The following is a 23,504-nucleotide window of genomic DNA, read 5'->3' on the forward strand; positions in this document are numbered from 1 at the left end:
CTCATAACTCATTAATAGGACCTAAGGATCCCTTACACATCTCATCATTAATTTTATTCATTAAGGTTATAAGGGTATTTTTGTATTTTTTACTTACAAGAACATTTTGATAATTTACTAAATCATTTTACGGTGGTTCAAATATGTTAGTTTTTTTTTTTTGCATGGCTAGTTTTAAGATTTTGTTTTGATTAATTTGGATCGAACCGTGTCGTACACTTGTTTTTGGTGGGTGAGTCTCCCAGCAGTAATTTTCTGTATACACAAAGACTCGAAACTGAAGCCTTGCTTAAGCGGAATCAAGCTGCTTACTACTTTAACCAACTCATATTAGATTACCAATTGTCATCATAATTCATAATTTATCACATCAATATCATAAATTATCACATTAATATCCTAATAGTTAAAATTAATTTTTATTAATAAAAAAATTATTTAGTTTATCAATTTAAAGTTTACATTAAATACCATATAAGTTTAAAAACCACATTTTTTTTTCTTAAAGACTTAAGGATCATATATAACATTAAAGCAATGATTAATTAGTAATTGACACAAGTCTTTGTTCCTAATTTCCTATTTTATTTTTGTCGATTTTTGGTTTAATATTTTGATTGTTTCTTTTAATTCGATATCAATCCTCGTCCTTCATCTTAATTCACTTTCACGATGTCTCGTGTTTTTTAGGGCGAAGGAAAGCGAAAGTCTTTTCTGTAACCCTAATTCCTCTTCTTGGATTCTGGGAATTGGAACTCTTTCAATGGAGCCTGGTTCAGAAGGAGAAACTAATCCACGGAAAGTTTCAAATAAAAACGCTAACAGTTCCAATGAAGGTTACGTTAAGCCTAAACGACAGATGAAGACTCCGTTTCAACTCCAAACTCTCGAGGATGCCTATGCTAGTATGTTTCTTCATCTCTCTTTTCCACTTGTTGGTTTTTCTTCTCACTTTCAATGGTTATTGTTTATTATTATTTTTAAATATTGTAGTGGAGACATACCCGTCGGAAGCGACGCGAGGAGAATTATCAGAAAAACTAGGATTAACGGACCGGCAGTTACAGACGTGGTTTTGTCATCGGAGATTGAAAGAAAAGAAAGAAACTCCTTCCAAGAATCATCAAAAAGGCACCACGCTGCCTCCGGATTCTCCTATTGATGATTTCCGGGTTGGGCCAGATTCAGAAGAGGGGTCCGAGTCTGGCTCAGATTCTGGATCCAGTCCGTGTACGGACTTCAGGAAGTTAGGGGGAAGTTCTTCTCGGGGCATGATGGAACTCGGAGCAATTGCTTGCGTGGAGGCACAGTTGGGGCAACCATTGAGAGATGATGGGCCTATGCTGGGAATGGAGTTTGATACTTTACCTCCCGATGCATTTGAAGGTAAAAGTAATTTCTCTTATTTTAAAAGTAAGATGCCTGTGTATGTTTAATAGAATTTATATTTTTTGCGGAATGTAGACTATATTTGTGCTGCATTTTCATGGATTGATATATTGGACATGTTGTTTACTGTAATTTATAACTTTATACAGTCGGCCTTGTAGATTGTAATGCATGTATTTCTTTCTTTCTTTATTTGTTTTGACTAGCTATTCCGGAGCTGCATAAGAGGTCTGGACAACCTTATGAGAACAAAATATATGACCTCCACACAAGTAAAGTTGGTTTCTTGAACTCACATTTACATTTAACTGTCATTGTATCTAGAAATTAGAATGCTTTGTGTGGTTGTTATGGTGATTTGTGATTGATAGTTCACTTAGGACTAGCTGTCTCAGATTTCTTTAGGGTTTTTGATAGAAATTCTTATTGGGGTTTTATTATTCTCTATGTCCCTTTAAATATGGAACAGTTTAGGATGCGTAAATGGATATGCTGCTGGGATTACAATCTTTGGTATATATATGGATATATATTGATCCAGAAGTTTTATGTTTTTAAATATTTTAAATGCTTATTTGTTGTACTTTGATGGGAAGGAAAAGTTAACATGGTTTATATGGGTTGACTTATTAAAATCATATAAACTGTAATCCCAGGCTGCTGTGAGTGCTATTCATGAGTATCAGTTTCTTCCAGATCATTCAAGTCTTAGATCTGATGCATGCGGACAAGTTACTCATTCTCATTTTTATGAATCACCAGTCAATGGTACAAGAGCTGGAGCTACATTATTTGTGCACGGGGAGGAACCGTTGTCCAGGGTTCATGGAATCCAAGGTCAAGGATCTCAAGCTCCTCTGTTACCTCAACGACACAATACGGGAACTATTTCTTTATCTTCTAAAGTGTCTGATGATCCACGAAACAATAGGAAACGCAAGGTGCCTATCTTGTTAGCATATGTATAATTTATTTCTATATCCTTCCATGAATGCTAATTGTATATAACCTTTCTTCTTGTAGAGTGATGAAAATAGAATTGCTAGGGAAGTTGAAGCACAAGATGACGGCATATGTAAAGACGTTGAGAAACTAGATAATAAAAGGATAAAGGTTTTATGATTATTATTTTTATTGACCATGAATTTGGCTTCATAGGGGACTCCTCTTTATTGTCTCATATTATGAAAATTGTTTTTATCAGATTGAAGAAAGAATGAGAAAAGAAGTTGAAAGGCATGAGCGTGAAAGAAGGAAGGAAGAAGAGAGGTTGACGCGTGAGAAGCAGCGTGAAGAAGAGAGATTGCAGCGTGAGAAGCAGAGGGAAGAAGAGAGATTGCAGCGCGAGAAGCAGCGGGAAGAAGAAAGAAGACAAAAGATTTTGCAGAAAGAATATGTTAGAGTAAGTTTGAGAACACATTAATCTGAGTTTTTGTGGATAATGTTGTGGCCTTAATCATAAATGAAGAGAACTCTCTCTTTTTTCTAGTCATTGGTTTTAGTTTGGGGTTTTCCGTATAGGCTGAGAAAAAGAGACAAAAGGAAGAGCTTCAAAGAGAGAAAGAGGAGGAGAGACGTCGGGTTGCCAGGGAAAAAGCAACTACACGAAAAATTGCAAAAGAGTCAATGGGTCTTCTCAAAGATGAACAGCTAGAACTCATGGAGTTTGCTGCTGCTAGCAAAGGAATATCATCAATCATTCATCTTGATCACAATAATTTGAAAAATCTTGAGTCATTTAGAGGTAAATATCAGCTGAAATTTGTATTTATTGCCTTAATTTAACTTTTACTTGATTGGTGCGCCTTTTGAATGAGAAGAAAAAGCTAAAATTCTGTCACAATTTTTGCCTTTTTGAAATAATTGGCTCTAACTGAAATGGATTCCCTCATATTGAGTATTTTAATTAGTTGCTTCGCAGTTTAAAAAGTATATTTGTCAGATACTCTTGATCTTTTCCCCCTTCAAAAACAAACATGACAATCAAATATTGGATGCCACTAACGTGATAAATGCTATCCATTAGATTGGTTAGGAAAAAAATTTTATTCTCTTTATTTGGTTTATAAGAATTAATTATTGGTTAGGAGGATATGATAATGCACTAATCGGTATATCTTTCACTTGGATCTGTAGTAAGATTGTTTTATGTTTCTCCAACTGTTTCTGATTCTTTTTCAAGAACTATTTGATTTTTACATTGTTTTGGGTCATATTCTTTTGCAATCTAGTTTGTTTCTTTAGTGCCTTCATGTTGATAGTGACACCAATATTTCTGTTTTAGATTCTTTAAGCCTGTTTCCCCCCAAGTCCGTGCAACTGAAAAGACCATTTGCAATTCATCCGTGGATTGATTCAGAGGAGAATGTTGGGAATCTTCTCATGGTAAGACATACTTATCAGTTTTCATCTGCTTTAAGTTACAACCCTAATGTTCTTTCTTATGCACTTCATATTTTGCAGTTTGTTTCATAAATGGTTTAAGGTATAATTATACATATTCTAAGTTTGAAAGGTACTACTTCTGTGCTATGGTTTCTGTTATCAGGCATGGAGATTTTTTATTACCTTTGCTGATGTTCTTAGACTATGGCCATTTACCCTTGATGAGTTTGTGCAAGCATTTCATGACTATGTAAGTTTCAAATGCAATATTTTGATCTCTAGGTTTTTTTTTATTTCGCTCACTATTTTGATATTCTTACCATTTTGATATCAGGAGTCAAGATTGTTGGGTGAGATTCATGTTGCTCTTCTGAAATCAATAATAAAAGATATTGAGGATGTTGCAAGAATAATTGTGACTGGATTAGGGATGAATCAGTACAGTTCTTCCCATCTTGAAGGTGGACACCCTCAGATTGTTGAAGGGGTAAGTGGTGTTAAAGATTTGTCATGGTGTTTAGTTTTATTGTTGCTGAGCCATTTCACATTTGGAATATGCTAGGCATATTCCTGGGGTTTTGACATCCGCAGTTGGCAGCATCACTTGAACCCAGTGACATGGCCTGAAATTTTCCGGCAATTAGCAATATCTGCAGGCTTTGGACCACAGTTGAAGAAACGAAGTGCTACATGGACATACACGGGTGATAATCATCAGGTTTAATAATCTCTTTCTACTATAACATATTCAGCATGCATGTTTGCGTGTATGTGTGTATTTTATTTATGTGCTTGTATGCTTGTATATATGTGTATAAAAACTTTACACATATGGATATTGGCTTATTGTCCGAGTTTATTATTGCATCAGGACCTGGAGAGCAAAGGTTGTGAAGATGTAGTTTCTACTCTACGCAATGGTGCAGCAGCTGAGAATGCTTTTGCATTGATGCGAAAAAAAGGTCTGTTACTTCCAAGAAAATCAAGACATCGTTTGACACCTGGAACTGTCAAATTTGCAGCTTTTCATGTTCTTTCACTTGAGGGAAGCAAAGGATTAACAGTTTTTGAACTTGCAGATAAGATTCAGGTGAGTTTGGATTGTGTTCCTTAAGGTGTCAAATTGGGTTTTATGATTTACACGCTTGTTCCTAATTACATGTTTTCTACAAGAAATCTGGACTTCGGGACCTGACAACTAGCAAAAGACCTGAAGCTTGTATTTCGGTTGCTTTGACGAGGGATGCAAAGCTTTTTGAAAGAACAGCGCCTTCAACTTATTGTCTAAGACCTGCATATAGGAAAGATCCTACTGATGCCGAGGCCATATTTGCAGCTGCAAGGAAGAAAATTCAACAATTTTATAGTGCGCTTTTAGGTGGAGAAGATGCTGATGAAGTTGAAAAAGAGGAGGTTGAAAGAGATGAAGACTCTGAAGGTGATGTTGATGAGGATCCTGAAGTTGATATTGCTACTACCTCAAATGCTAACAAAGATGCTGACTATCATAAGGATGAAGTAAACATTTGTTCAGGAAGTGAAAAAGTCCATACTTCATTAGATGGTGCAGTAAATGTTCCCGGTAAATTTGATAAGGATCTTCTATCTTTCCCTTCAAATAGCATGAAGGATGCCAATGGTACCAGTAATACTGCATATTGTGTTATTGGTGAGGAGAATGGAAAAGGCGATCCCGATCAACAGAATATTGAAATTGATGAAAGCAAGTTTGGTGAGTCATGGATTCAAGGTCTTTCAGAAGGTGAATATTCTCATCTTAGTGTTGAGGAGCGCCTTAATGCCCTTGTTGCTTTAATTGGTATTGCAAATGAAGGGAACTCTATCCGCACTGCCCTTGAGGTAGATCTTTAACTACAGTTTAATCTGATTGTGATGTTGCTTTGATCGTAGAGGCACTTGCCATTTTCCTTGCTCTAAATTTGATTTATTAATTACAGGATCGTTTGGAAGCAGTGAATGCTCTTAAAAAGCAAATGTGGTCTGAGGCTCAGCTAGATAGAAGCCTTGTGAAGGAAGAAACCATTACTAAAGTGGATTTTTCATCTGTGATAGGAATGAAGGCCGAAGCTCATTTGCCTAATTATCTTATGGAGGGCAGTCAAAGACAATTTCCTCCTGCTGATAATAAACATGATGAGTTATCTCCAAGCAATCCAGAAGACCAAAAGCCCTTGCTATGTTCTCAAAATTTTCTGAATGGCCTCAATAGGTATCCTGCGGAAAGGACTTTGGTACTTCAAGAGGCTTCAATGGGCACAGATGGCTTTTCTGCTCAGCAGCACGGTTATGCTTTGAAAAGATCACGCTCACAGTTTAAATCATACATTTCCCACAGAGCAGAAGAGATTTATGCATACAGGTCTTTGCCTCTTGGCTTAGATCGTAGATGTAATAGATACTGGCAGTTTGTTGCTTCTGCATCTAAAAATGATCCTTGTGCTGGCCGGATATTTGTTGAATTACATGGGGGAGTTTGGAGGGTGATTGATTCTGAAGAGGTATGCTTTAAATACATAGAAAGGGAACTGTTTTTATATATATTGGTATGAATTATTAGTACGAGTCAAACAATTTCTTATGTATCCAATCAATTTCTCTGTAGGCCTTTGATGCTCTCTTGTCAACTTTGGATGCACGAGGAATCAGAGAATCCCAGTTAAAGATTATGTTGCAAAAAATTGAAACTTCCTTCAAAGAAAATGTTTGCAGGAACTTACGGTGTGTAGCAGCTATTAACCGAAGTGGAAACTCCACTGAGAATGAGGCTTCTGAAATAGATTACAGTCCTGACTTTCCTGCCAGTTTTGACAATGCTAGTGATGCTATCTGTGGGTTGAACTCTGATGCGTCAGAGGCATTATCTTCTTTCAAAGTTCAGCTTGGAACAAACGAAAATGAGATGAAGTCAGCCTTGAATAGATACCAGGATTTCCAGAGGTGGATGTGGAAAGAATGTTTTAATTGCTCAACTTTGTGTGCCATGAAATATGGGAAGAAAAGAAGTGTGCAGCTGTTTGTTGTTTGTGATGTCCCAGAGGAGATGCACTGTTTTCACTGTCACCAGACTTTTGGCTCCATTATCAAGAGTTCTAATTTCCCGGAACGTAAGTGCAATGAAACCAAGAAGTTAGGCAACGAGTATACTTGTACTCTTGATTCCTCTATTCCCTCTGGAATTAGCTTGCTCAAGTCCTTGTGTGCTATAGTTGAGGTGAGCTAGCAACATCCCAATGATGACTTCTCTATATAAATTTGAGGTTTTGGTCTTATCATGTCATTTTGTTTCAAAACTTCTCTTGGCAGGTATCTGTTCCGCCAGAAGCCCTTGAATCAATTTGGACTGAAGGCCATCGAAAGATTTGGGGCATGAAACTGAATGCTTCTTCTTCTGTGGATGAAATCCTGAAGGTAATCATCATTTTTATTAGGGATATGTGCCCAAATTAGTATATGATGTTTGCACTAATTTTCATTTGAAGATTTAACCTATTATTTTGAACACTTCGGGACCTTTAGTTTATTAGATTTGTCTATCAAAGGAAATTTGGCATAGATGTTATTGGTTGTTGTTAATGGGACTAATGACTTGCTAGTTTCACTAGACAAATCCAAGAAGTTAATATTCCATATAGATCTAGGAATATAGTATATCTCAAATGAAAATTTGTGCAAATACAGAACCCTAACTCGAGCATTTAGCCTAGTTTGTAACATTTACCTAACCAATTTGTCACATTCTTTGCTCATGTTTCTCATTTTATGCGTTTTTATTTTGCTGATGTTCTCTTCTAAAAGAAGCTATAGCCTTTTCGTATGTGCCTAATACTATGAGAGCTTAGTTATTAACCACTGATGTTGCCCCCTATTAAATGATTAAATATATAGTTCTTATATTGGTCTCACACAAATGTCATATTGGTGTTGCAGATATTGACTCACCTTGAGAATGCCATAAAGCAAGATCATTTATCACCTTTCTTTGAGACAACAAGGGAATTATTGGGTTCTAATCTTGAGTCAGAGAGTGATTTTACCGATTCTATCCTCCCATGGATACCCCAAACTACTGCAGCTGTAGCTTTAAGGCTTCTGGCGCTTGATGCATCCATCATGTATATAAAGCAGGAGAAAGTTGAACCAACTGAGAACAAGGAAGCTAGAACATATATAGTGAGTTAATGCCTTTTATTCCCCTCCTTAGCAAGTGGGTATAATTTTGATATTTTCTATTAGTAGACTGGATAAACATTTAAATGTTGGTATTTCCAGATGTTGGCATTCTGTGAATTTGCCTAGAATCTCAGTAGCCACCTATTTTTCTCCAGTCGTTTACCATGTGTTTGCAATTTATTTGACTGTCATTTAATTTTTGAAATGTAAGCTAACTAATTTTGTCAAATATGTAGAAGCTTCCTTCAAGAACCTCTCTTTTCATCAAGAACAAAGGGCCTGTATCGAAAGAACTGGACCAAGATGAGCCTATGAGAGAAGAAAACTTTGCTGACCTGAGTAACAGTAAGCGCAACAAATATAAGCGGGGAAGAGGGGGTCGTGGACAAGGATCTGGTAAAAAGTCGAAGAGGAGAGCCTCTAATTCCAAACATCTTACTAGCAAGCAAAGTACTAGAGAAAAGAATACTTTGAATCCCCACCTGAAACAACACGACCAAAGACTTGGTAAGAATTCTGTAAATCGTTGCCGAACAGTTGGAAAGAGAACAGAAAGGAGAGCTTCTGGTAATACAATGGTGGCTTCTACGAGTGGTGTGATTAAACCTAAGGCCAGTAATGTATCTGTTGCAAGAGACTTGGATGAAGATTGGAGAGCTGAAAGATTCAAAATGATGCAAGTGGTAAATCCTCCTGATAGTAACAGCATGGAAGAGGAGTCGGATGATAATGCCCAAGGTGATGGCTATGAGCAAGGAAACTGTGAGCAGGATCTTAATGGTGCTTGTAACGACTGGAATGGAGGATCAATGGAAGCTTCTGATGAAGATGACGATGCATATGAAGATGATAATGGCATTAAACTGCAAGAAGACAGAGAAGATTTAGATGGAGATTTGGAGATCAGTGATGCATCGGATGAAGTAGCGGATGATGATGGCTAGGAGTTCACAACTCTGGAAGGGAGTGATTAGTATGTTACGTTGGAGTTGCATCAAGGTTTTCATTTGAAGTTGCAGCTTCAAAGGTTGGCAGCTCGGCCACTTCCTTTACGGCCGTGATGGCCGAGTAGAAGCAGACTTCGAATGCAATCGATGCAAAAGGATTGGCACAGCTTCAGGGGATGATCATTGAGAAATCCCATTGAGGTACCCTTTCCTTTTCATATGCATTTTTCCTTCTTTCTTGAGAATGGAAAGTTTATTTCAACCCATTCAAATCTTATCATGTAATTTCATTATTGGATATATTTAAAATAATAAATATTAGGTTGTTTTGAAAATTTATAATTACCTTTTTAGACATTGGATTTTTTATTTGAAAATTATGGTCTAGAGGTTAAACGGTTATAAATTACAGATATATGCATAATTAATCTTGTTGAGTTTGGCATTTAGAATGTAATTGATATAGCCTTTATCACTTCCAAGAGGTTTCATTTTCATATCACTCGTAGTGTATAAACTCACATATTATATTTATCATTGTAGAGTAACTTGCAACAAAGAGGATATTCAACTGATGAAAAAAAAGGATATGTTAAATTGACACTAACTATTTTGTCCTTTCACCTCTGTCGATGTCAATTTTATCAATTTACATAAATGTAAAAATATTTAAAAATTATTTTAGAATTTACTAATACAATCATTACAAATTCTCTAAAAATTAAAATGTTTTTTTAACAAATCTTGCACGATATAAGATTGATCAAAATTTTTGTGGTTATTATTTATTAGATTTAACAATTCAAAAAGATTTAATATTTTCTAATATTTTATAGATAATAACTTTAAACATATATCTAAGTTGAAAGTTATTACAACACCACACAAAACACCTAAAATATAGTGAAAATATTTAAGCATAAAACCAAGCGTCATCAATTATCAACAAAACAATCCCTCTCTCTCTCTCTCTCTCTCTCTCCTGGAAAGCTCGTTGAGATCAACGAAGCCAAAGGTATCTCAAGTTAAAGTCAAAGAAAACTCGGAAACATATATATTCAAGAGGAAAAGGAAAAAAAATCCAAACTTCAACAGATTCTTTGTCTTAAGAATCCAAGCTTTGGTCTTTCAATGGATTCCGATTTCTGGACATATCGTCTTGCAGCTGCTAAACGCCAATACAATTTGCAGCAGCAAAATCAAAGCTCTCCTTTGGGTTCGTTTTTAATATTTCATTTTTCAATCTTTGATTTGGGTTCTTTTTGTTTTCCTTTTTTTATCTCATTTTTTTATGATGTTGTTGTTTCTGTTTTATAAACGATGAACAAAGATCGTTTGAACATCGCTGACTTCGAGGTTGAGAACGAGGTACGACCAGATTTCACATGTCCCTACTGTTACGAAGATTTCGATATCGTGTCTTTGTGCTCGCATCTCGAAGATGAGCATCCTTGCGAATCAAAAGTTGCGGTAAGCAAATTTCAATATATCTGAGCAAGCTTCATTGTCCCCCCCCCCCCCTTGAATATGATTAAAAAGTGACGATTAGACCACCATTTATCTAGTTTTCTTGGGTTAAATTGTGGGGGAAAGGTGCCTGAATTGAAGGATGGTTGAGATTGAGAGCAGGGATGGACCTAGGGATGTTGGTGAGTGCGGTCGTCATCCAAAATTTCAAATTCTCATATAATTTAAGTTTTATTTTTGGGTATTTTTTATTGATAATCTAAGTGAGGGAACCGGGAATGTACAAGGTTATAGTTTCGGTGACTGACGATGGTATCGTTGATTATTAACAACTAGATCGAAGCGATGTCAATCGGTCGAGATCCTTTCTTTATGAAACAAAACCTTAGGATGTGTTCATATTTACCCAGCTTTTTTATGGGGCGGGGAAGAAACAAAACTGAAACACTCAATTTAGGTGGTATGTTAATATGGCATCTGCCTTTGCAGATAGAATTTGAGGCTTTTGGTAAAAAAATTTGGTCATTTAGACTGCGGAAACTTATGTTGGAACATTTAACTGTGACCGGATATGGAGGATTGAGCGGGATGGGCTGTTTTATGTTCATGCTCTTCTTGAATGCTACATTGAACAGATAAACTTTGAAAGTGGACATCAATGGAGACGAAAATAAGCTTGACGGGTAGAGAATGTTATGCTTTCGAACGAGCATTTAGTATATGCTATTGGCAGTGGTGGAGGATTGGATGGCTAATGATTTCCTAGGTACAAAAGAATAAATAGCTAGCCTTGACCTTATATTTCAGCTCAGATGATCGGAGATTTTCCTTACTTTTCCTATAAATCCCACCTACTCTCAATCTCTAGTGGAGACCGGTTACAAGTCACAACCTTGGAAAGACTTTTAACGACTAGCATCTCATGCAAGTCTCATAACAGAGCTTTAGTAAATCTTGTTTGTAGTTCTTATTGTTTACTCGGGGTTCACGGTGGAAAAAAAGTTCCGATGACATTTTTATTATGAAAAGTCTTATACTGCATTAACCTTTCTGTTGCAGATTTGTCCAGTTTGTTCCAAGAAAGTATCAAGAGACATGCTAAGTCATATCATGCTGCAACACGGACATTTATTCAAGATATCCTTGATAATCGAACTTTGTACAGTTTCTTAGATTATGTATTTACTCAGAGAAGTTGAATTGTTAGGACGGTTTCCCTTAACAAAAGATCACTTGCAGAGACGTCGCAAGTTACGTAGAGTTGCGATTCCCAACAGCCAGGCACTGTCTCTCTTGGGTCGGGATCTCCGTGAAGCTCATTTGCAAGTACTTCTAGGGGGCAGTGGGGGCAGTGCATATAGGTCAAGCAGTACTAACTTGTCGAACACAGCTAATGATTCGCTCCTTTCTTCACTCATTTTGAACTTCCCTGCATCTGAAGCCGAAGAGCTTACTAAATCGGTTGTAAATAGCACCGAAGACATTGCTGCCAAAAATTTCACACCGACTCATATGTGGAAATCGAGGTAAGTAGAACATATTCAATAATGTTAGGTCTGATCATTGTTTAGAGAGACTGCAATGCGGTTCAAATGAAGAACCTCATCATGTATCAATCATATACAGAAACCTTCCAATATAATTCTAAACTGGCATCTCGTATCTATTTATGTCATGGAGTTTTGACCCCTCTTTGAGCAACGAGGAACGCGAAAAAAGGATTCGGCGGGCCAGGGGGAGAGCCGGTTTCGTCCAGGATCTCGTGTTGTCAACTCTTGTGAGTGAGGAACAAAACCACTCTTGTGGGTGGGATGCTAATGACGGATGCCTGTGTGTAGTCCGATTGTTGAAGCAATATGTGGTTGCTTCGTGATAGGACCCCAAACCCTTTTTTTTAACAAGAACTGTATTATATTCTGCAAGTAACAGTGATCTTTGTAGTTTATGGATTTCTTTTAACTTCAATGTAATGGGATGCTCTTCTTGAATTGAAATAAAGCAAAAGGAAATCTCCTGCACTTCTCTCCATAATATAGTTTTTTTATTTCTTATTTCTGGTACCATAAATTATGTTAAAACGTTACAATTGCTTGAATAATGGAGTTAAAAAATTGCTTATTTAAGGTTTAGTAAATTATTTTTTGAACTATGATCTTTGCTACAATACTTGATAGCAATCATCAAGATTATATGACTACTTTTAGGTAGAAACTGTTGGTTCTAACACTTCCTTCAATTATTGTGAGATTTATTTCAAATTATTTTTAGGATAGTTGGATTAAGAAAAATTAAAAGTTCATATTAATTCTTTATTTTTTCCTAGTGAATATCTTCGAAAGAGCCGCTGGAAAAATATGACCGTTGGACCCAAAGTATCGAAACTTTAATGAAAGTTTCGAAACTCTTGAGATAGTTTCGAAACTATTGGAAAGTATCGAGACTTTTCAAGAAACTGTCTTGGAAAGTTCCGAAACTTCTAGTCAAAATACTCATTTTAAGGTTTTGATTGGACTTTGAATTATTTTGATGAAGACTTTGAATAAATTCAATTTAGTCCAAAAATATTTTGCCCTTATTTGTTATATTAACATTGATTAGACTTTGAATTATTTTTATGAAAATTTTAAATAAATTCAATTTAGTCCAAAAACATTTTGTCATTATTTGTTATATCAAAATATTAGTCTACACATGCGTTCTACTTCTCTTAAGGTTTCCACATGGCTCTAGTGGAGTGGGCTTACTAAATTATCTATATGAAGTTCAGTTCTAAAAAGCTTCCCAAATTGTCCTTACAACCTGCTAAGGTTAATAAAGACTTTGATTTTGGCCCACTACAGATTTTACAAATCGAATTCAGTTTAGGGATCACATCACTAAATATATGTCATAGAACTAATATCCGATCAGACACTTAGAATGCTTTCTAGAGGTACTTTGCCAAACCTACACGATGAAGAACTAAGTTCATTTGTGGTGTGGCGTTTTCCCCTACTTAAGTGAAACAGGACGAAACTCGGATTTAGAGCTATGATATGCAACAATTCTAAATATATTCAATCAAGTGAAAACATAAACTAGTGAAAACATAAACTAGAAAGAAAATATTTTTCAATTTTTTTAAAAGAACATAATGAATTGTAAATTAAATAAATTTGAACTCAAAATTTTCAAATTTCAAATATAGGGTAATCAACTCGTAGCTTGACTCTTTATTTATTTTAGAAAATGAAATATCCCAAGTAGAGTCGCGAAGCTGTCGCAACCAGTCCTTCAGGGAAAAAGCTGACTAGTTACAACGATGTGTTTTTTAAAAGATTTTTATGAAATGTTGGGTGTCGTCACCAATCATTTTTAAGGTGCGATTGGAAAACCTAAAGTCTGGTAGTTTTAATAAAACATTTTATTTGATAAAAAAACCAAATTTTAGTATGCGAAAACAAAAATCGGGTTTGAGAGTCGGTGATGCGTAGGGAATGATTAGCACCTCCACAGTACTCAGAAATTGGTACATAGTCGATTACCCTATATTTGAAAATTGAAAATTTTGAATTCGATATTTTATTTAATTTAAAAATCATTATGGATGCCAAGCTTGGAAAATGATGTTGGCATCTAACTTTGCTTTCAAAAGAAAATCATTTTCAACTTTGAATTTTGAAATCAATTTCCTATATTTGAAATTCATGGTCTCAAATTCCAAATACAATTCATCATATGTATCTTGTAACTCATCAAAAGAATATGAATCGAATTCGTTAGAGTTAGAAGATACCTTGGGCTCTTCAAGAGTCATTAAGCACACCGCCTTTGTTTGTTCTTCTTTCTTGTTTCCATGAATTTCTTCGAGCTTATTCCAAATCTCATTGACATTTGAAGAAGAAGAAACTTCTTCATAAACATTGAGACCAAATACACAAAATAACATGTGCATGACCTTATCATTTTGTTGAGTTTTCTTCCGTTCTTGGGTACTTCACTCATTCACCTTCTTTTTTGGAGAAGAGTAGTCGTTCTCAATCATCTCTCATGCATCAAGATCATTGGATTGGATGAATACCTTCATTAATTTCTTCCAATGATGATAGTTAGCTCCAGTGAAGTATAGAGGCTTGTCGATCAGTTGGGAGTTTTCCATGTGGAACGAGCCGGAGGTGGAAGTCATCTTATCGGTTGTATCGAAAATGGATAGAGCTTCCTCAAGGATTATCTCAAGGTTTTTAGAACTTCTAATGAGTCAAGCTCTGATACTAATTGTTAGGATTGATGAAGCTCACATGAACAACCGAATATTTTGCCAAGAGGGGGAAATTGACTTTTTGAGTTTAAGAAGTAAGGAGTATAAAGATGAAACAATTTGCACAAGGATTTATAGTGGTTCAACTTCTCAACCAAGTCTACATCCATTACATAAGCTCCTCACTTAATATTTTCTAACAAATTCACTAATTTGTTCTTTCTTTTTCCAAGACAAAGAGATAATCTTTATAACTCCCTAGCTTTTCAAAGGATAAGCTAGAACCAATATTTTTTTACAAAGGTTGAAAGATTTAAACAAGAAAACCTCTTAAAGGAAGATGTTTACAAAAATTAAGCTCACAAGAAAATAATAGAAAGATTTACAAAGAGTGGAAGAGTTTTTCTTTTGATCTCTATTGCTTGGATAGGTGTTGTCCAACCTTCTTCAAGTGTATAACTTGTTTTTATATGTTGAAATGAGTTTGTGGTCGTTTTTAGTAGTTGGAGATGTTTTGGAGCCGTTGGGGATTAATTTTCCACAAAAGAAAACTGTTCAAAATAGGGAGTATCGATACTCCTTTCATGAGTATCGGTACTACCTTTATAATATTTAAATAAATTAGCCGTTGAAGACCGTTGGGTTTGACCAATATCTATATTATGCTTCATGGTATCGATATCACTGTGTAAAGTTTAATCGGTACCCCTTAAGTATCGATACCTATTTTGCATTCTGAAATTTGAGCAATTTGGAAAACAACTGGTAGTATCGATGCTACCTAGAGAGTATCGATACTTCTCTTACGTTTGATATCGATAACACATGAACAATATTGATATCGATACTGTAAGAACAGTATCGGTACTACGTACCTAGAAAAACTGTTTTGTGCTCAAATTCTAGTTTAATGGACTTTGAATTATTTTTGAAAACTTTGAACAAATTCAATCAAGTCCAAAAACATTTTGTCTTAATTTGTTATATCAAAATATTATAAAACATGGTTCAACATAATATTTTCACCTCATAAAATTATAAAATAATTAATATACTAAATATTAAAAATATAAAATAATTTTAACTACATAAATTTATCAATATTTTACTAAATTAAACTCATTGTATATTATTATTATTATTATTAAGTTTATAATTTTGAGTAAAGCACGAAGAATAAGAATTGAGAAAGATCTACATGAAAAAAATTATTATTTCAAGGGTATTTATGTCCAAAGTGGTGAGAATTGTTCATTACCTAAGAATTTGGAGGTAATGACATTCCCACCATTTTAACCCAAAAGTGTTACTATTGGTAATAAGTTATTATTTGGTAATGATCTTTTACTTGAACCAAACATGAGAACACATGTGACTATAGCTAATGATCTTTCCCACCATTTTACCCTATCCTTGGTTTTGTCCATGCTTAGTAATGATCTTTCTCGCGAACCTAACGCCTCTCAAGATTTTGTTAAAAACCCTTCCATTTTTTTTAATGGAAGTATTAATATTTAGGTAAAATGGTAACATTTGTCCTTGTAGTAGACTCAATTTATCACTTTCGCTCTTATGTTATTTTTGCATCAATTTAGCCTTCAAAGTTGGTCAATTGCATCATTCTATATACCATACTCTTAACTTAAAACCCTAAATTATGAAACATAAACCCTATATCATAACCCTATTACCTATAAACTATAAACCTTGAACCTTAAACACTAACTTAGGGTTTATAAATTTGAGTTTTAAGTTAGGGAAAAGGTATAAAATGATGTCATTAAAAGAATTTGAGGGCTAAATTGATACGAAAATACAATAGGGGTGAAAATAATAAAATATGTCTACTGTAGGAGCAAAGGTGACCCTTAGTCCTAATATTTATCATACATACTACAAACATCGAAAGTGATCTAATAAATAATGTTAAAATGTCAACCTTAATCAACTAAGTTGCCATAAAACTTGAATTCCAATAATAAAATGGGGAAATTAACGGCAACCCCTCATTCAAAGGCTATAAGATCCACGTGTCATCTTATAAACACATGATTACCATTTTGTGGACCCGGATGAAGAATAGGACAAACAATTGTATCTAAACGTCACACATGTGACTCAAACCTTTGATATTATTTTGAGGGCCCCTTTCGTTTCTCACCATCATCCATCAATTTGGAGATGTTCACTCTTCATTCTTCTATTGCCAATATATATTATTTTAAACATAAATTCCTAAAAAAAATTGAAGTTTCAAAATATAATTACACAAAAATATGTATATTTAATCAAACACAAATATTAACGTTCAAGATTATAATGACTCTACACTCAGAAAAAAAATCCTGACTCAATCTTGTTAACATAACTAAAGTCTCATCGAACTCAAAAACTATATTCTAAATTTTAATATAATATAATATAATATTTAAAATTTTCATACTATATAATATTCATTTTTTTAACCCAATTAATTATATATTAAATTTGGAAAAAAATAAATACTAAATCAATGAGAAAACCACGTAATTAAACAAAATTACATATAATTATAAGATGTACGCCTAAAAATTAAGTGCAAACTTGGTATTTGGTCGTCTGATTATTTTTTTTAAAATCACCGCTAACATTATGGTTTAATTTTATTTTAGTCTCATACTATTAAAAGATTAATAGAATTACTGACGTGACATTTTTATTATTTTTTCAATGATGACGTATCATTATTATATGGCAACACGTGAGCATCATTATTTTAATTTTTTAATGATGTGTGATAAAAATGAATCTAATACGTAATATTAGTGATGATTTTGTTTAAAAAATAGTTGGGTGATCAAAATAAAATCAAAGTGATAGTTGCATGAATAATACATAGTTTACCCTGAAAGTAATGATTTTTGTCCAAATGTTAAAAGATTGGAGGCAGCAAAAATCAGTTGCATGGTACTAGGAATAGGAAAGAAAATTTTCAGGTAAATCTTCCTCTTTATAAAGGACAAAATAAAGCCACCCAAAAGCACCATAAACATCATATATCATTCAAGGAGAAACAAAAATGGTACTGCTAGAGAAGCTGTGGGATGACGTAGTAGCCGGCCCTCAACCGGAGCGTGGGCTTGGCCGGCTTAGGAAGATCACCACCACCACTCAGCCCTCGTCGACCAAAGGTTAAAACGAAAACCCTAAACAACTTTGCTTTTGATCATTTGGTGATTTTTTTTTAAGTTGTCACTCTTGGAATTATGAATGATTTTTCATCAGACGAAGCTTCTTCTGTGGCGATGCCGACGACACCGACGACGCCGACGACGCCGGTGTCGGCGCGTAGGGAGAACGTGTGGAGGAGCGTGTTCAACCCAGGTAGCAACCTTGCTACCAAAGGTATCGGTGCTGAAGTATTCGACAAGCCTCAACCCAATTCTCCGACTGTTTATGACTGGTCTGTACAGATTCTTTTTTCTTTTTCTCCGGCCATTTGCCCATTTGCGTGCATGGATAACTGAGTATGATCAAGGCTTTGCTTTAATTTTTTTTAGTTAAACTAAGTATTTAGTCATCTATCTATTTATGTGATTCTGTTTCGGTCATTCAATTATTTTTTTAAATTATATTTAACATTACATTTTGATTACTTATCATTAAAAAATAAACATAACTGTTGACATGATAATTTTTTATTTTACCAAATAATGATAATGTGATATTATTTTATGGTAAAAGACAAATATTATCGTTTAATTTTTAATGGTAAGTGATCAAAACAAAATCAAAACCAAAATATAATATCATATATGAATTTAAAAAAATAATTGAGTGATCAAAATAAAACTACGAGAATATACGAGCGACTAAATACATAATTTACCCTTTTTTTTGTTCTATGGTGGTTGAGAAAATGAAATAAAAATTAATCATGCGAAGTGATGTATGATAACGAGTTCTCTCTCTCTCTCTTCTTTATAAAAAGACATCAATGATTCTTGTATTTTTGAAAGAAAAAAACCTTCAAACTCAAAAAAATAAATTTAATGTAATTTTTTGATCTTTTGTTGTTTAATTGTCATGGTGTTGACCTAGTAATCCACAGTATTGATAGCGGTTCACGATACTGATATGATAATTAATATGTTACGTTTAAGTTATAAATTTAACTCATTTATCATGTTATCTGTCACATTATCAACCATTGTAGACTGTCACGTTAATATTATGTACATTCACATTAGCACAATAATAGTCGACGATAAAAAACGTTGATCAAAGATCACATTAAATTTATTTTTTGATTTAAAATATCACGTTGAAAGAAAAAAAATACGAAATTTACAGTAATTTTTTTTAAATATAGACTTTAGATTCTTGTCTCTTTTTTTTTCCCTCTCTTACTTAACTAGTAAGATGAAAGTTTGATTTTTGATGGGATCCTTTGTGATGGACAGGTTTTACAGTGGGGAGACCCGGAGCAAGCACCACCGCTGAAGGTGGCGGGAGAACCTCTAGAAGAAGGTTGCTTTCCTCTTAACCAAATTTAGTAGTAAGATCCCGGCCGTGAACGGCGGCTGTTATATTAAATAAATGAATAAACGGAAGGGGTATTGTAATTTGTTTTAAATTTAATGGAATTAAGTAATTTTTATTTTGTCATTAAGGATTTAATTATTGAGTTTTCATTTTTCAAATGTCAGAAAATATCATAGCTGACTAGTAGTAATTTCCAAATGGAAACTGGTGAGTGGTAGGTCCTTTTCTTTCAATTTTTTTTATCTTTTAAAAAATTAAACAAATCATACCTAATGTTAGTACACATTTAGTACATAAACTATAAGTTTTGATCTGTTTTAGTATCTAAATTTTTAATTTTTTTAAAAATTATACCTAACATTTAGTTTTTATTTCAATTTAGTACCCACCATTATAAACTTTACACATTTAGTACCGAAACTATTAATTTTGACCCGTTTTAGTACCTAAACTTTCAAATTTTCTTCAAAATTTTACGTTAAGGTTTTAATGGGTATTAAAATGAAACAAAAACTAAAATTTAAGTATAGTTTTTAAAAATTAAAAGTTTAAATACTAAAACAGACTAAAATTAATAATTTAGATATTAAATACGTAATTTACCCTTAAAAACATGTCCGTAAGTTTAAGTGTCTCTATTAAATTAAATCAATTTCGTGCACGTGAGAGAAGGTTGACGTCTCTCCTGTTTCTAATGGTGTGGATTTCAAAGAGTTTTCAACAACGCTACGATCTTTATAAAATTATTGATTAAAATAAAACATACCAAAAATAAAAGTGATCTCCAATATAATTTATCCTAAATAAATTTTAAGATTAAAATTTTTGTCCTCTTTTCAATGTAATTTCGAATACCTTTCAGTTAGATTTTATTTTGCATAGTACTCAGCGTACATATAAAATAAAATTGGGTAAACTATGTATTTAATTATTTATCTACTTTCGTGGTTCTGTTTTAGTCATTTAATTATTTTTTAAATTATTTTTAATATTACGTTTTGGTTTCATTTCGGTTCATCGTTATTAGAAAATAAATAGAACTTCTGACATCTCAATTTTTTTAACTTTTTCCATGATGATATGAGATTACCTTACGACGACACACCAACATCACTATTAATTTTAACTACGATGACCAAAATGGAACGTCTAGTATAACTAAAAAAAACACAAAAGACAGGTGCGGCTGACTAAATACATAGTTTATCCAATAAACTTTTATTTCCTTTTTCTTCTTCTTAATTTCCCTAATTAAGCCGAAAATCCTATATGAAATTTCATCATACATATAAAATAAAATACACAAATGTTATTTAACAGGAAAATATATATTTTTATTAAATATTATTAAAATTTACAATTTTTTTATTTAAAAAAACTACGCACTTCATATACAATTTTCTTTTTTTCTCACAATTTTACTTAAATTTTATAAGCTTCGTTAAATTATTTACATTTTTTAAAAACTACATAATTTATTTTAATGAATGGGAAAATTGAGGTGACTTTTGGGCCATAAATTCAAGCATCCCAGTTGAGCAAGTTAAATGACCTAGGCTTGGCATTTCCATTCAGCACCAATATTAGAATGCAAGAAGGAAGAAAAATCAAGGTAAAAGCATGTCGGATATTAAAATAGCAAATCAATTCAATAATTGCAACCCTTTTTATACATATCTGCTTCCAAAAATGCCTACTAATATATTGCTCCTATATGTATGTCCATACTTGCATATGTGAAACCATCTTGTTTTCTACTCCAACAAAGCTGGCACTAAACTTGACATTCTGCATCTGTATTCTCCTACTTCTCCTGATATGCAAGAATCTGACAAAGTAACACAGATCAAATGTGTAAAATTCTGTAACCGATTGTCGTAACCGGTTTTCGTCCGGGCACGAAATATTAATTTATGGTGGGGAAATTAATGTTAATAAATAATTTTGAAAATAATTTGTGAGTCGCCATCGACCTTTTGGATCAGGTAGGTCGAATACCTAAAAATGTTCTTTTAAAATAGTTTTTAAGAAAATCATATTTAAAAGATGAACTGATCTGCGTTTTATAACCAAAAATTTGTTCTTTTTAATAATAAAAAGGGGTTCGTGGTCGGTTACGTTTAGGGAAGGATTAGCACCCCTACAACGCCCAAAATTGGTACTTTTTAATTATAAATTGTCTCTATTATTAAAATTTAAAAAAATCAAAAATATATTTAATTTATTATTCTATTATTTCAAAATTATAAAAAAAATATTTATTTATTTAAAAATATCAGAAAAGAACTTCTAGGTGCCTTAAGACAGCTCTTTTCTTTGATATTGATAAATATTAATTTAAATAATATTGTTTAATTTTAAAACATCAGAATAGGACATCCAGTTGTATTAAGACTGTCCTTTTCTTCGATATATATAAAAAATATTAAAATAATTTATTAAAAAAATATGATTTATTATTCATTATATATATTTATGACTATATAATAATAGTAAAATTATTTAAATATATAAACAATTAAAACAATAAAAATACAATTAGAACAATATATTTAAAAGTGGTAAAATAAATGAAAATATTTAAAATTAGTGACTAAATTATAGTAAAAATTAAAATTAAAAAAAACCTAATTCATAATTAATCAAAATTATAGGGTTTAAACATGTTATTTTCGTATTTTATTAATTTAGTGACTAATTTAAAACTATATAAAATTCGAATATCATATTAAAATAAATTAAAAATATACTCGGGATTAAATATTATTTATCAAAATTAAAGGACTAAATATGAAATTTATCTTAAATATATTATTAATACGGTTAATGGCTAAAATATAAATAAATAAAATGTAGAGACCAATTTAAAAGAATCAAAAATTTGATTCAGTGACTAAAAGATAAAGATTACAAACTAAAGGGATGACGGAAGAGGTTAATCTTTTTATTAATTACGGACAGATCCCTCCCCAAAACGGCGTCGTTTGGGGAGGGCTATTTAAGCCCATTCATAGCTGGCCCGAAGGGCCAGCATCTCATTTCTTTCTTCTTCTTCTTCTCTCAAAAACGAGAGAAGAAGCTTTCTCTCTTCCTTTTCTCTGGCTTCCCTCATCGGAGGGAAGCTGGTTATCAGTCGGCCACCGTGGGCCACCGTCAAAACCACCGCCGGCCACCATATCCGGTGGCCGGAAATTATAAATCCCACCCTAAATTAAAGCCTGGTTTTTCCTAAAGCTAGATCCGTAGGTTTTTTAGCCTAAAATACTACTGAAATGCGTAGATCTAAAGTTTATACCTTCGACCTTTGACTTTCCGATGGCTCCAAAAGGCTCTGATGATCAACGGTTCCCTCGGTAAGTTTCTTTTCTTCCTTTTTCCTTTTGTTTTTGCTCTGTTGTGATGGACTGGGATCGTTGGTAGCTGTTTTTTTTTTGTTTCTGTGTCTCGTTCTGTCTCTCCTTTTGTCTTGCAGGTGGGTGGTGGCTTTTATAGCCACCACCGGTGCGGTCATCGGACCGGTCCGAAGAGAGGCTTTGGTGAGTCACCGGACTACCAGTGGTGACTCACCCCGTAGCCTTGGCGTGGACGGCCGTCGTTGATCTTCTGGAGCCTTCATTCGGAACGTGGCAGCGGCGGAGGCGTCGGCAGTGGACCATTGGACCACTTGGCAGTGAGGCGGCGGCTGGGATCTGGAAGCATCAGAGGCGGCTGGCGTGTGGCTAGGGTTTAGAAACCCTAGCTGAAACCTTTTAGGGTTTCTGGTTGGCTGGACCGGTTCTAGTTGGCTTGTAACTGGGCCGGTCCAGTTGTAATTATTTATTAAATAATAATAATATATAATAATATATAATATTAATAATAATAATAAATACTAATAATAATAATAATAATAATAATAATAATAATAATGCTAATAATAATAATAATACTAATAATAATAATATTAATAATAATAATATTAATAATGATAATAATAATATTAATAATAATAATAATAAAATGGATAAAAAAATAGTATCTTCAGCTGCCCCTCTTTGCTCTTTCTTGTGTTAACAAGAATAGGGCAAAGATGAAAAGATAATAAAATTTTTTATCCATTTGACTTTACTTTGATTATAATGGAGATATTGAGTAAATTCTTCTCTCTCTCCAAATAAGTTCTTCTTATTATGAACTCTCTGCTGGGGATGATGATGACCTCCTTTCTGTGATAGAGTCATTCAAAAGGTTGAATAAACTCTTGATGAGTTCTTCTCATTATGAACTTTCTCTTCTTTCTTCAGATGATATCAAACAAAGGTTGAACAAGCTCTTCTCATTATGAACTTTTTCTTCCTTCTTCAGATGAGTTCTTCTCATTCATG

At 33.5% G+C, this 23,504-nt stretch overlaps 3 protein-coding genes across 5 annotated transcripts in view; all 3 read left to right on the plus strand.

The window, feature by feature from the left end:
* The first annotated feature begins 667 nt into the window (after nt 1-667).
* On the plus strand, nt 668-9,191 carry LOC120175916 (homeobox-DDT domain protein RLT1-like). Of its 3 annotated transcripts, none has more exons than XM_039182461.1 (18): nt 668-905; nt 994-1,386; nt 1,596-1,666; nt 2,046-2,330; nt 2,413-2,502; nt 2,594-2,791; nt 2,911-3,133; nt 3,674-3,774; nt 3,938-4,024; nt 4,109-4,261; nt 4,337-4,492; nt 4,646-4,864; nt 4,948-5,634; nt 5,733-6,293; nt 6,398-7,006; nt 7,099-7,203; nt 7,723-7,965; nt 8,202-9,191. In XM_039182461.1, the coding sequence occupies exons 1-18, from the start codon at nt 764-766 to the stop codon at nt 8,907-8,909; spliced, it is 5,031 nt and encodes a 1,676-aa protein (XP_039038392.1). In that variant the 5' UTR covers nt 668-763; the 3' UTR covers nt 8,910-9,191. The 3 variants fall into 3 exon arrangements, with proteins under 3 accessions (XP_039038392.1, XP_039038394.1, XP_039038393.1); XM_039182463.1 differs by having other exon boundaries at nt 4,655-4,864; XM_039182462.1 differs by lacking the exon at nt 2,413-2,502 and having other exon boundaries at nt 669-905.
* Nucleotides 965-23,504, plus strand: part of LOC120175917 (protein DEHYDRATION-INDUCED 19 homolog 4-like) — a 29,201-nt gene continuing 6,661 nt past the window's right edge. The window contains exons 1-7 of the mRNA XM_039182464.1: nt 965-989; nt 8,408-8,412; nt 10,025-10,128; nt 10,243-10,382; nt 11,439-11,516; nt 11,613-11,905; nt 12,060-12,176. Coding sequence (XP_039038395.1) covers nt 10,044-10,128; nt 10,243-10,382; nt 11,439-11,516; nt 11,613-11,905; nt 12,060-12,176 — 713 coding nt within the window. The 5' untranslated portion in view covers nt 965-989; nt 8,408-8,412; nt 10,025-10,043. The remainder of the gene's footprint in view (nt 990-8,407; nt 8,413-10,024; nt 10,129-10,242; nt 10,383-11,438; nt 11,517-11,612; nt 11,906-12,059; nt 12,177-23,504) is intronic.
* Nucleotides 17,642-19,146, plus strand: LOC120175918 (auxin-repressed 12.5 kDa protein-like). Its single transcript, XM_039182465.1, has 3 exons — nt 17,642-17,786; nt 17,881-18,058; nt 19,059-19,146. Exons 1-3 carry the CDS (start codon nt 17,675-17,677, stop codon nt 19,096-19,098), a joined length of 330 nt encoding a protein of 109 aa, XP_039038396.1. The 5' UTR covers nt 17,642-17,674; the 3' UTR covers nt 19,099-19,146.

Source organism: Hibiscus syriacus, unplaced genomic scaffold (genome assembly GCF_006381635.1).
Source record: "Hibiscus syriacus cultivar Baekdansim isolate YM2019G1 unplaced genomic scaffold, ASM638163v2 tig00112217_pilon, whole genome shotgun sequence".
NCBI classification, from domain to species: Eukaryota; Viridiplantae; Streptophyta; class Magnoliopsida; order Malvales; family Malvaceae; genus Hibiscus; species Hibiscus syriacus.

Excerpts from the sequence above, each read along its gene's own strand:
- LOC120175916 (XM_039182461.1), top strand. The coding sequence starts at position 764 with ATGGAGCCTGGTTCAGAAGGAGAAACTAATCCACGGAAAGTTTCAAAT. Across the intron at positions 4,025-4,108 it reads TGCAAGCATTTCATGACTAT|GAGTCAAGATTGTTGGGTGA; the intron begins GTAAGTTTCAAA and ends TTTTGATATCAG. Across the intron at positions 4,865-4,947 it reads AACTTGCAGATAAGATTCAG|AAATCTGGACTTCGGGACCT; the intron begins GTGAGTTTGGAT and ends GTTTTCTACAAG.
- LOC120175918 (XM_039182465.1), top strand. The coding sequence starts at position 17,675 with ATGGTACTGCTAGAGAAGCTGTGGGATGACGTAGTAGCCGGCCCTCAA. Across the intron at positions 17,787-17,880 it reads TCAGCCCTCGTCGACCAAAG|ACGAAGCTTCTTCTGTGGCG; the intron begins GTTAAAACGAAA and ends ATTTTTCATCAG. Across the intron at positions 18,059-19,058 it reads TCTCCGACTGTTTATGACTG|GTTTTACAGTGGGGAGACCC; the intron begins GTCTGTACAGAT and ends TGTGATGGACAG.